This window comes from Branchiostoma lanceolatum, chromosome 1, assembly GCF_035083965.1.
Source record: "Branchiostoma lanceolatum isolate klBraLanc5 chromosome 1, klBraLanc5.hap2, whole genome shotgun sequence".
Lineage (NCBI taxonomy): Eukaryota > Metazoa > Chordata > Leptocardii > Amphioxiformes > Branchiostomatidae > Branchiostoma > Branchiostoma lanceolatum.
Window position 1 is genome coordinate 16219511 of NC_089722.1, and position 13059 is coordinate 16232569.

The 13059-nt window shown below is 42.3% G+C and overlaps 1 protein-coding gene and 1 long non-coding RNA gene across 7 annotated transcripts in view; both read left to right on the plus strand.

Annotated features, from left to right (window-relative positions):
* Positions 1–13059, plus strand: part of LOC136437781 (contactin-2-like) — a 33399-nt gene that overhangs the window by 17814 nt on the left and 2526 nt on the right. For 2 of the 3 annotated variants that reach the window (XM_066432261.1, XM_066432269.1), the window contains 13 exons: positions 263–338; positions 969–1150; positions 1797–1991; positions 2446–2551; positions 2667–2794; positions 3044–3083; positions 3394–3494; positions 4025–4193; positions 4404–4499; positions 10213–10335; positions 10445–10612; positions 11491–11847; positions 12319–12579. In XM_066432261.1, coding sequence (XP_066288358.1) covers positions 263–338; positions 969–1150; positions 1797–1991; positions 2446–2551; positions 2667–2794; positions 3044–3083; positions 3394–3494; positions 4025–4193; positions 4404–4499; positions 10213–10335; positions 10445–10612; positions 11491–11847; positions 12319–12579 — 2002 coding nt within the window. The remainder of the gene's footprint in view (positions 1–262; positions 339–968; positions 1151–1796; positions 1992–2445; positions 2552–2666; positions 2795–3043; positions 3084–3393; positions 3495–4024; positions 4194–4403; positions 4500–10212; positions 10336–10444; positions 10613–11490; positions 11848–12318; positions 12580–13059) is intronic. The other variant, XM_066432276.1, reaches the window with a different exon arrangement.
* LOC136437739 (uncharacterized) lies at positions 5441–9997 on the plus strand. Of its 4 annotated transcripts, none has more exons than XR_010756318.1 (5): positions 5441–5664; positions 6039–6076; positions 7188–8388; positions 8690–8782; positions 8916–9997. It is a non-coding gene; the product is annotated as an uncharacterized lncRNA (long non-coding RNA). The 4 variants fall into 4 exon arrangements; XR_010756312.1 differs by having other exon boundaries at positions 7191–8388; XR_010756323.1 differs by lacking the exons at positions 5441–5664; positions 6039–6076 and adding an exon at positions 6200–6447 and having other exon boundaries at positions 7191–8388.

Genomic DNA, 13059 nt, shown 5'->3' on the forward strand with positions numbered 1-13059 from the left:
GGAAGGTGGTGCTTATGATCTATAATTAGAAAAGAAAGAATGGGCTCGGTCATCAAATGTACAATGACAGGTACAACATTGTCAATCATTGTGTTAAACTGTGGATAAGATCATTATGAAAATCAATAGCATTTGTATTTGAAGACAAAGAATCCCAGGCTTTTACCTCTTCATATTGTAAGAAGATTCCTAAAATGTCTCCTACTGAAAATGATTCTTTGCTTCGATACCACCTGAATAGTTTTCGTCAATCTTTCTACAGGTCAAAGTTCAGGCCTTCAATGACCTCGGTAACGGCCCGGAGAGTGACATGGTCACGGTTTACTCTTCAGGAGGGCGTAAGTATACAATAGTAGTACTCCCACCGTCATGCAGACTTTGAATATTTCATCATCGTTAAATCTACATTAATATGTAATGTATGTACTAAAGATACTCTTTGTATATAACCAAGTGTTTTATTCGACCGACGTTTCAATGACAGTCTGTCACTTTCTTCAGGGCAATTCTGACTGGTTCACTTTGCACTGCAGCTATAGGTGTCGCTGCTTACAGATGCGGTCATTATTTACATGTATACAGACATAGTCAACGAAACGTCGGTTGAATATAACACTTGGTTGTGTACAAAGAGTCTTTTATTCAGTGACTTACCTATCTGATGAAAGTATTCACGGATACATTAATGAATTTTTTCTGAACTACTTTCTTTGACCTCTTCTAAGGTTAACAATTATGTATACCACATTGATGTTTTCTAAGGCGAACAATTATGTATACCACATTGATGTTTTCTAAGCTTAACAATTATGTATACCACATTGATGTTTTCTAAGGTTAACAATTATGTATACCACATTGATATTTTCTAACGTTAACAATTATGTATATCACATTGATGTTTTCTAAGGTTAACAATTATGTATACCACATTGATGTTTTATTGAAGATTTCTTTCGTACATTCAGCTCCAGGTAAGATAAACGGTATCCGGGTTCTGTACACCTCTCACTCAAACGCCACGCTATCCTTCTCACCACCACAATACCGAGGCAACCTGCTGTATTACGTCATACGGTACTGGAAATCTAACGAAAGAGCCAACAGTTCGTACGACCCCGTCAACTACCAGGTCGTGCCTATTGAACAGGTAAGAGAGCACTCACTCTATGAGTATGGCTTTTGTTACTGAAGGTGAATTCTACATTTTAGACTTGCACTATCTCCAAGTAGATCTACACGGTGCTAAATATCGTATATGCTAGCCAGAGAAGCTCCAGTCAGCTTATCTGGCTGACTGGAGCTTCTCTGGCTAGCATATACGATTTTTGGCACCGTGTAGATCTGCTTGGAGATTATTGCACTAATACATTGGTTAAAAGATATCACAAGTTCACCAAGTCTGTAAAATGTTAGTTTTTGCATCTCCACTGCAGTGTTGATGAAGGTTATGATTATTAGACATCCAGGTAAACGATTAAAGTTAAAAGATTAAAGTCCTCCCACACGAGACGGTGCATAGGGTGGCACCCATCTCCGTTTCAGTAGCCCTTGGGCCACACAACTTTGTGCAATCACTGCATCAGAGGGCTAGTCCACTGGTAGTGTTGTGTGTTTAACTCCCATACTCTTTCCCAAATGCTGAGTGCTAAGCAGAGAAAGCAATGTGTGTCCTTTTAAAGTCTTGGTAAACGATATTTAAAGGCAACTCAATCTCATTCTACAACTGGATAAGATAGGAGATTACTTCCGGACGTTTTGAGTGACATCTATCACTCGTTATCAATTTGCAACAGGCTCGCGTCAGGCCAGTCCGCTACACCGAGCTGGAACCGCTAAACCCGTACGTCTGGCCCATCCCGGCCGACGAGGAGCCGAGGAGGTACCGACGGAATCCCGACGAGCCACACGTTCGGGTCCGAAGGGCCGACGCCGGGCCTCACTATGGCGTCGTGACCGGTCTTGAATCGAACCAGCAGTACATGTTTTCGGTAGGACCGTCTTATTGCATTCACCTCGAAGGTTATGTTTTCTGGTCTGCTTGTGAGTGTGTGTGTGTGTGCGCGCGCGCGCGCGCGCGTGTGTGTGTGTGTGTGTGCGCGCGTGTGTGTGTATGTCTGTGCCTCTGTGTGTGTGTGAGTCTGTCTGTATGTGTGTGTGTGTTTGTGTGTGTGTGTGTGTATGTACGTATGTATGTCTGTATGTATGTACGCGTGTGGTGTGCCTCTGTGTGTGTGTGTGTTTATGTGTGTAAGTGTGTGCATGTGTGTGTGTGTGTGTGTGTGTGTGTGTGTGTGTGTGTGTGTGTGTGTGTGTTTTGTGAGTGAGAACAGCATAAGTCGAGAGTCTTTACGACATCTTGTATGTACGTAGTTGTTGAAAACTTAGTTTGATATATGGCCCCCACTCATATGCTATTCTAAGACATTCATTGTTTCCACACAGGCTCGAGCCCGTACGGACGGAGGCCGGGGTGACTACAGCAGAGAGGTGTCCGGTACAACGCTGGCGAACGCCGCACAGTCTAGAGCGGCGGCTGGGGGTCTTCTAAGTAACAATTTCAAAATCTTCTTACTACTTTCTCCTTAGTCCCCGTTTGATTACTTCGTGGTTTTTCATGTCGGATTCTCATACAAGTTTTAAGATTTGTCATCCCCTCATTTCAGACCAACCGTGGCTGCCGACGTTACTCTGGGTTTTCCTGGCTCTCCTGATCTTGCTGGCGCTGTTGTGCTGCTGTCTGGGGTACTACTGGTACAAACACGTGCGACACACCAAGCTGAAAACAAGCAAGGTACTCTTACTTTAGGGTCCTCAGAAAGTGCGAAATGGAACATAATGGAACGAACTGGAACGAAATGGAACGAAATAGAACGAAATTTAACGAAATGGAAGTAACTGTCTTTTGGTGTATCTTATTACCTGGGATGTCTAACATTCGTAACTCATCCTCCGCAGTATGTAGGCAGTTTGGACCACCTTTCCAATGGATTTTCTATAAAAGTCAGAGTCATAATATCACTTCTCGCTTCTCTTTTCTTAGGTACCAGCAGAAATATCAATGGATAACATGGCCACAAACAGTAAGTTCTTTGATAAAACACCTTCTGTTATTTTGTAAAATCATAGCTTTAGATAAATTGGTTTCATAGGCCACTAGTTCATCCGTGACACCTTTGACAAGGCATATTTGCCTGTCATTTAATTTTTTTGGGGCGATTATAGCACTCGTTGCTACAATGTGGATATTCTACTCCTGTTTTCAAAGACACCATGATCACTGGAAGAGTCTGTATTATATCATTTTTGTTATCTACTAACGCTTCCTAATGATTGAGAAATTGTTTGTAGACAACAGTCACATTGATGCTATTTCCAATGTCTCCTCCTCAGGAATGACGCATGCTCACAAGAAGCAGCTCCTTCGACACAAGCCTGCTCTTGTCAAGACGGTAGATCCGGAACCAGTCATACACCATCTGGTCCAGAAAGAGGTTTGTGCGTCTTACATTCTTCCTTACATAACATGAAATAAAGATCTTTCAGAATTTTAGGTTTATAGATTAGTTAACTGTGGCAGATATGTTTTCTCGAGATTAATAGCACAACAGAAAGTTGTTCCCAAACATTTAGACATTAGCATGATCCGTTTATGATAAATTGTTGCTTTATTAGGCAGCCAGGCCATCCTTATAGCCCCTGGAATGAAATTTTATAGATCTCAAGTGCACAACACTAGATTATCCGAACAGTATTCCTTTTTCTGTCAAAGCTTCATACATGCAATGAAAATTAAGTAGAATATCTGCCAACAACAAAATATTTACATTTGGGACCGCATCTGTAAGCAGCGACACCTATAACTGCAGTTCAAAATAAACCCGTCAGAATTGCCTCGAGGAAGGTGACAGACGGTCACCGAAACGTCGGTAGAATAAAACATTTGGTTGTGCACAAGGGGTATTTCTATTCAGTGACTTACCGACCTGATGAAACTATTCACGGAACAAAATATGTTTTTCAGGCCATTCCGAAGAGTATGGCAGGACAGATCCGGAGCCCTAAGAAACCGGAAGAAGCGCACGAGAGGCTGTTGACTGTGCTGCCATCCCGCCCCGACCCCGCCTTCTTCCACTACTGTGACGCCGTGCGGAAACAGGACGCAGGTCTGGCTGATCAACTGGAGAGGAAAAGTAAAAACATCAGCATTTCTTATCGTTCACTGTACTTTATCTATCGTCCCTTGAATGTTAACGTTGTGTACAATTGTAGGTCTTGTAAGAAGTTATGAATGCTGCAAGGTGACACACAGGTCAGAAAACCGCGCAGATCTCCAGCAAACTAATCTGGTGTACACTAACAAAAAAGAACAATCCCAACTTTTTTTCTGCCATTCCCCTCAGCACCGTCCATCAGCGGAAGCGGAGAGAACGGGGTGTTCAGTTCCATGCCGCTGAAGACTCCTACTGGATCAGAGGGTGACAGCATCAGTATACATGGTGGGTCTCAATCTACTGGCTTCCTTCTCCTCTCCTCTAGCTCTCCTCTCCTCTCCTCTCCTCTCCTCTCCTCTCCTCTCCTCTCCTCTCCTCTCCTCTCCTCTCCTCTCCTCTCCTCTCCTCTCCTCTCCTCTCCTCTCCTCCCCTCCCCTCCCCTCCCCTCCCCTCCCCTCTCCTCTCCTCTCCTCTCCTCTCCTCCCCTCCCCTCCCCTCCCCTCCCCTCCCCTCCCCTCCCCTCCCCTCTCCTCTCCTCTCCTCTCCTCTCCTCCCCTCCCCTCCCCTCCCCTCCCCTCCCCTCCCCTCCCCTCCCCTCCCATCCCTTCCCTTCAGTTCTCTACTCTTAACCTATTGTTATTTGAAGTCTTTGTAGATTGTTTAATCGTATTATATTGTCTTGTATTGTATTGTATTGTTATATTTCACCATACCTAGTATGGTGGAATATATTGTTTTCTCTCATGTTTCTTCTTCTTCTTCTTCTTCTTCTTCTTCTCCTCCTGTCAAATTTTCAAATCGATTCATCTCTGTCATTTTTTGACCAAATGACCTGAAATTTGGTACAGAGGTAATGTAGGCAAAAACCAATGTGCGTTCTTTTCCTTTTTTTGATATTGACCTTGAAAGTGATTTTATTGAGGTTTTTAGGCTATTTTTAGCATATCTTGGCCTCCTGCGCCCTGGTATTTCAACCGAATGACCTGAAATTTTCTGTATATGTGGCTTGAACAAATATTTCAAGGACTACATTCCCATTTTTGGCATACATATCTTCAAAACGATCTATTTTGGGCTTTTTTGACAATATTTGCCACTTCTGTCACTTTCAATACTAATAGGCGCGCGGCATGCGGACGCGTCCATTTTGATATTGTGGGGGAGTAAGTTGAATGTATCATTATTTATATAGGGTAAGAACAAGGTATATAGGAATGTATGCCTAAACAAATATGTCAAAGTACTTATAATATCATAAAATGTAGATAAAAAGGATATAACGCCGGGTTCAACACCTTTTGCTGTCGAACTTGCATACACATCCCCCCGCTGCATGTCGGTTGGAAAGCTTCTGCGGAATTTTCCATCACTAGTACGCTAGCAGACGACACTCTGCGTCACGACCAACATTTTTCTATCGTCAGATAGCAGAAAGTACTAACGTTACCAGGTAAGAAGTGCTTTAATATCCCGAATTCCTTCCCTACATTGTTATCTTACGTATAGAGATGCTTGTGGTAATTGATAACGCTAAATATTTTGTGTCGCTTTCGTTTAGTAAACACATTTGAAAATGCCCGCTCTGTAATTTTCCATTCATGGGACCGCAGGCAAGTGCTAGACCAGCGTCGTAGTGTTTTCGGAATAAAATTACCGTTCTCCCTTAAAAACAACCGCCACCCAGAAAATATTTACATTTCTAGTAAGTAATAGTTACTTGACATTTAATTGATGAATATATTGATAAATTTGTAGTCACGTTTTATATGATATGTGCGTATTACATTTTGTTGTTTTCATAACCTGCACGTTCGCCCGCTGCAGACGACGGAATTTTCCATTCACGTGACAAGTGACCGCAGGCAAGTGCTACACCATCGTTTTTGGAATAAATCCCCAATTTCCGTTAGAAACGACCAAAGACACTTTTGGGCCTTACCCTGGATTTTTTTCATACATTTTTAGTAAATAATGGTTACCTTTTATTTTATAAATAGATAAATAAAATGTATTTCTTTTCGTGGTCACATTTCGTATGTTACGTTTTGCTGTGTTCAAACTCAGCAAAATTGGAATGGAACCACTCATATTTTCGTTTGTCGGACTTTGTACGGTGGAGTAGAGTAAACTAAGAGTAGAGTCTTCGGCCAACTACGCTCTCCTCTATAAACTAACTCAAGAACCAACGGTTCAGTAACATTTACTTCGTAGAGATAGCGGACAATTTTATCAGGTAAGAAATTATGTGCTCGGCACTCTGTTGTTTACGTATACAAATACCTATTGGATCATACATAATTAGCCCTTGAGTGCAAATATGGACTGGATAACGGATTAATGACTTAATTATGTACTATGATGTATTCATGTATTTATTTATCTAATTATTTATTCAACTATTTATTTTGATGTATTTTCCATGATTGTATTGATATCGGTTACGTTAACTTTACGTTAAGTTTATTTTTGTACCGTGACTCCTGCCCCTCCGTTTCACTTCGACCTTGTCGAAAAGCGGCCATATTATGGCCGACGAGCATTCGAAGTAAAATAAAGGCTTTGACTTGACTTGACTTGACTATCGTAGTTATAGCAGACATTTTATTTCGTCACATGCAAGACTTTAGTAGCTATGAAATCGGTCTTCCGTTACAAACGACTAGCTTAAGATAGAGGTTTCTGTATCATTTCGGTTTCATGATGGTTATAAACTGGAGATTTATTTTGTTTTCATGGTGACGTCTTTCTGTGTTCCTCAGATTTTTTGGGGAGGGGGGCTAATTGGCAAACTGCCACACAAGCCACTACATTTTCAAGGACATAGGGAATGTCATTATTGTGGATACATGTACTTTGTGATGTTTAGTATGCAAGGAGCTTAGTTGGAAACTAGAATTTTCGGAGAGGTTCTAAACTTTTACCATGTGAATGTAATCTTTCAGAATGTACATTCTTGTACTTTCATTTTTTTAGCAGAAATGCCAAGACGCAAGAGTAAGAAACCAATGAAGAGGTTGAATGAGTGGAAGGCAAAGCAGCAAATTAAGGATCGGGTCGACAAGCATGAGTTACACATAAGAGGACAGAAACCGGCTGTTGAGCAGGTATTGGAGGTAAGAGGCGAGGATCTGGCCAACGAGCAGGAATTGGAGGTAAGAGGAGAGGATCTGGCCAACGAGCAGGTATTAGAGGTAAGAGGTGAGGAGCCAGTTGATGAGCAGCCATTAGAGGTAAGATTGGAGGACCCAGCTGGTAGGCAGGAATTAGAGGTAAGAGGGGAGGAGGGGGAGGAGCAGGAATTAGAGGTAACTGGGGAGTCGAAGGTTTGTGCCAGCGTCCCGGCCCTTGCCACCCGGCACATTTGGTGGTAGCAAGGGGGATGGGGAACGACTAAGGGTCCCGCTCTGGCTCTTGCCAAAATGACCTGGCAAGGGGGAGCCTGGTGAGTGCTCCATAACTGGGAGCCTGTGAATGATATATTTGTGCCAGCGTCCCGGCCCTTGCCACCCGGCACATTTGGTGGTGGCAAGGGGGATGGGGAACGACTAAGGGTCCCGCTCTGGCTCTTGCCAAAATGACCTGGCAAGGGGGAGCCTGGTGAGTGCTCCATAACTGGGAGCCAGAGAATGATATTTGTGCCAGCATACCGGCCCTTGCCATCCGGTACATTTGGTGGTGGCAAGGTGGATGGGGAAGGACTAAGGGTCCTGCTCTGGCTCTTGCCAAAATGACCTGGCAAGGGGGAGCCTGGTAAGTGGAAGCCTGTGAATGGCATATTTGTGCCAGCTTCCCACCTTCCCACAAGGCACATTCAGTGGGGGATGGGAACATTGGGAAGACCTGCTTAAGGGGGAGCTTGGTGGATGTTCCATTATTGGAAGCCTTGTAGATTAAGGACCATTCGTGTCAATACTTTATTGTTACTGCCAATTTGTCATTTGCATTGATTGTGTTTTTAGAGTGTTATAACAAATCTCAGGTCATTTGGCTTTATTTTCCTTACAATATGTGTAAGTGTTTTCATATTTCTGTCATTGTCATATTTCGTATCATTTTCCCATTGAAAAGCATTTTGAGAGATGTCCAGTAATGTATACAAGAATGAATGAAGTGTCTCTGTTTCTTTTCGGATGATAAGGGGCAGTTGAAAGATTATGCTCGTGGCACACAACAGGTAGGGCCTGTTGTCTTCTGTCACTACACGTACATGTAGATGTAGAGACAGGTCTGGCATGGACATCGAAGAGAAGATTATCTCCAACCAAAGAGGTTTTATAAAACCTCCTTGCTCCAACACAACTAAATGTTAAGTAATGTTTTCTTCTGACAACAGACAATATGTACAGTTTGCAAATGAATGTAATTTCTTAATTACATTTTGCCCATACTATAAGTATGGTCAAAATATATTGTTGATGAATGTTTCTACTCTGCATTGTGATGCTAAATCTTGCGCTCCTGTTTGTGTTCTCTAGATGGGACCTCCTGTAGAGAAGCAGAACCTGGTCCGCGATAAACCACATTTGGAGGAAGTAGACAAATCTGGCCCCAGCCATCCACACGAGATTGTAAGTAATTCTGGAATCATGCATGTTTATTTGGACACATGAACAGATTCCATATCTGTCTATAGTTTTTTTAATCAGTGTTTCAGCTCTGTATTGAAATGCTAAATCTCACTCTTCTGTTTCTATCCTCCAGACCCCACCAGAGAAGAGAAGCAGATCATGGTCCAAGTCAAGTTAAAGTTTATTGCACAACAATTGTAACAGGTACAATGTAAGGCAAAATACTGCTGGCTACTTGTTCTAATCTAGTACAAACTGCAGCAAGGTTCCAGGCTATACAATGTTGTTAATGGTAGATAGTATCAGCTGGCTACTTACATTGTATACTGATTCTCCATATGAAAGTCTGCTTTTATTTTTGAATATGTTTCAAGTTTCTTAAAGATTCTTATTGTTTGCCGCTTGACAGAAAATTGCCTTAAAGGCGCTCCTTGAATATGTTTCTGAAATATTTTGCATTGACTGTTCGGTATCCATGAGAAACTGCCTGTGGAAGAAGCAGGCAGACCCTGCCAGCCAGAAAAGGATATACTACTAATAGATTGCAGCCAATTCCGAAAACATGTATATTTTGACATGAATGTAGATTTTCTGCAATGTAATCTTCATGTAATATAATTTTGTGGTTTGACATGGAAATGATTCAACTCGCAGTATTCGTATCTACATAGAGGAAATAATAAGAGAATTGGAGAAGACAAGTGTTAAGTTTCAATTTTGTGCTTAAGTAAAACTCTCAAGATTCAAAGTGTTATGTTTGCATTTTTGCTCTTAAGTACAAAAATGGTAAGATTGTGAGTGAATGTGTATGTGTGTGTGTGGAGAGAACCGGTCTGATCTACATACCGTCACGGCGTGTGCTATCTAACCAGCCATCACCAGTTTTCTCTCGAATAGAAAGCTAGGGACTTGATTATGCTGAATTGCAAAGAAAGACCTGTGAGTATCTATCAGAGGCATTTCCATACCAAATTTCTGGTCATTTGGTTTAAATATCATGGTAGCGAAGCCACAAATGTGCATTTTGATTATCAAAAAAGGCCATCCTTGCATCTTGCATTTTCAAAAATTGAATTTTGGACTGGTAATCCATTTTTTTCGGTTGATGTGTCTATGGAATGGTTCATTATGTGTGTGATTGATCACATTTTGCATGGGGAAGGCGATGATGGGTGAAATATGTTGTATTTGCCCGCAAATGTTGCCTCTCTAGTTTTGTATTGTATCGTATTATTTCGCAGTCAGAAGTACTCTATTTCTCTGTGGCCTATCTCTTATATACATCCAACATTTTGTTTTCTTTGGAAGAACTATATAGCACAAACACTACCTGCATTTCCTCATAAGGGCACATATTGATGACAAATCAAGACAATCAACAATCAACAAATATTCTAACTTCTACAAATGCTGCCAATCATGAAATATAGACGCTCTTGAGACGAAGATGAAGTATGAAGACTTGAACAACAGTCACTACTCCATGGACCTGGACCCAACTGGACCACGTGCGCGGTCTAAACAACGTCTGGTCAGCTCTTCAACAGAAGACGGTTAGTCCAGTTACTTCTAGTCTCTTTTTTCCTAACTTGTGGGTGCAGTACCACGTCTTTGACTCCTGAAATGTACTTATTTGATAACATAAAAATGTACATCTTGTAGAGCATCCGTCGTCATTGGTGACTCCTACGTCATCGTCCGACAAGCACATATACGCAGAGGTCAAGGGAAAGAAGAAGTCGAGTAGAAGACAGCCTAGTTCTGGACAACAGAACGTCGCCTTCCAGAGCGACGACGCCTTCCAGGGCGACGACAGTGGTGGATTCTACGGTCGGTGCTGCAGTACTGACTGCTGTCGCATGGGGATCATTAATCATTGCTTTATTTCAGACTCTGGTTTTTCAGCATGGGGTTGCATTGTTCGCTTGGAAATGCATGCAGCGGGTGTTTTCTTTAGCTTCAAATAATGTTACGCTTTTCAGGATAGGTCGTAACTGGTGGACCTTAATCATACAACAATGCTGGTCGTTTTGGGCATGCGCTCGTCTGCTTAATTTACGTGTGACTACAGGGATTTTAAAGTAACAACTCTTTTCTCCCATTTTGTTGCTACTGAGTATCGGTATTGTTAAATACAGGTTGCTTGCAATTTAACCTTGTAAATGCAGGTTATTTGCATTAGGGGCCTACAGATTAACCCTTACTTTACGCCTAACACGGAAGAAGTCTGTCGGGCATGCAAATGACTCTCATGTGCTAAATATGTTAGCAAATGTTTGTTTAACATAATGTTTCATTGCCGAAAATTCTATTACGAGGAGTGGTGGGTACTTCACATGGTCAGCAAAGAAAAGTGACACTCAATAGGCAAGGTTACACAGAGCCTATCTTGAGACTGCTTTCGTAAAATTTCTTCAAAACATTTGCAGACTAAGCATTCCCTGTTTTATGATAAAGCATTATGCATGGCTCTGTCTTCTCTTTTCGTTTGTTGAGGATTAGGATTTAGGTATCATCATCGCTATTTTAGATTCCCACAGACCGAATGAAGATGCGGAATCTATTTCAATATTTGTAAACATACATATAGGTGCTCTCTCAGTACCAGAGAATGGGCCATAGGTTACCCCCCCCCCCTCAACTTCGGTATTGGTGATATTTGTTGGCATTTAGAGTCTCGTTACAAACGTAGCCTTTGTGGATTACAGACGACACTGAAACAAGCCCCAAAAGCTCCAGGGAGCACACCAACGAAGGGTTTGATGACTACGAGATGGACCTGCCACCGTATCCTGCCAGTCACAGGGCTAAGTCTAGATCTGGATCCAGCCAACAGTCGCCAAGAAGCAGCGAAAGAATGGATCTAGATCTGACTGACAACAGGGGGCGCGCTAAGTTTGGATCAAGTCGACAGTCACCAAGGAGCAGCGAACGGATGGATCTAGATCCGGCCAGTCATAGGGAAAGGATGGATCTAGATCCGGCCAGTCACAGGGCTAAATCTAGATCTGGATCCAGCCAACAGTCGCCTAGGAGCAGCGAAGGGATGGATCTAGATCTGACTGGTAATTATGATGAACCTAATTAATTTTAAATCCAGGCGCAGTCAAGACATGGTGGAGGTTAACGTTGTTTGGTTGTCAATCTTGTTGTAATTCGGTCCAGTGCTGCTAGGTGGCGTGTACTTTCAGATACGACCAAATATCTAGCGGGCGTCAAAGCGTCCTGTGAAGAAAAATAATCCGGGACTCCCCTAACTCATACGTGTGGGAAATATCTTCTGTTCTTTTCAGCTTAATCAGCAGTTTTAGCTTCAGTCTAACCATCTCTTAGATACTGTGCTTTCTTATACAGCCTGGGTTGTACCGGTATAAGGTATCTTTCCATCCACCCGAAGATGAAATATACAACAACATTGCGCTGTCAATGTTTACCTCTCACTGTCTCACACACATTTGACCACAGCATGCAAAGGTAATAAATGACAAGATAGTAGATATGAAATTAGATTCAACACAAAAATGTTTTTTTTACAGAAGCTGAGCCAGTGGACATGACACCCCAGTTCGCGGCTCCATCGTTTGAGCCGAAGCCTTCAAGGCGGCCGGGATCTATGACTCCTCCTACTCAACCACCCCCACCTGTACCGGCACCTGTGTCAAGGCACGCACCTGTAGCAGCACCTGAACCCGTGTACTCCACTCCCTCTGTCGAGCCACATCCCTTCGAGGCCCAGTCGGGGCAGAGGGTGACAGCAGAGGACGGATGGCCAGTTATCATCGAGGTCTATGGGCCCGGTACGACTTTCTTTTACATTTCTTTCAAGTAACAGTAGTATCTAAAATTACCTCTCATGTTAGCTTAATGCCTCATGTGTAAAACAAGAAAGTTTGCGTGCCGATTGTTGACTGTTCTTTATGTAATAGTTGCCATTACGCAATGAATTTACATCGAACGTAGCCATTGTTTATAGCCAAATTCCCCTGGTAGCGCAAAAATCAGTTAACTGTACACAAATCCGTGTTTCATTCAGACGACAGCTATATGCATGAACTTGGGTTCTCGGCGTCTTTATTCAGCACAGTGGATAGACACAAACATGTCTCTCTTCTGCATAATAAGACAAAGTAAAACTCGTTCGAAGTTATGGTACTGTTGAAGTTATGGGACCCCACGTTACATGTAATAGTGAAACTACAGAATTTAGACCACGTGGGCAAGGACGTGCAAATAAAGATTATTATATTTGCTTTTGATGGTGAAAGTAACTTCTAAAA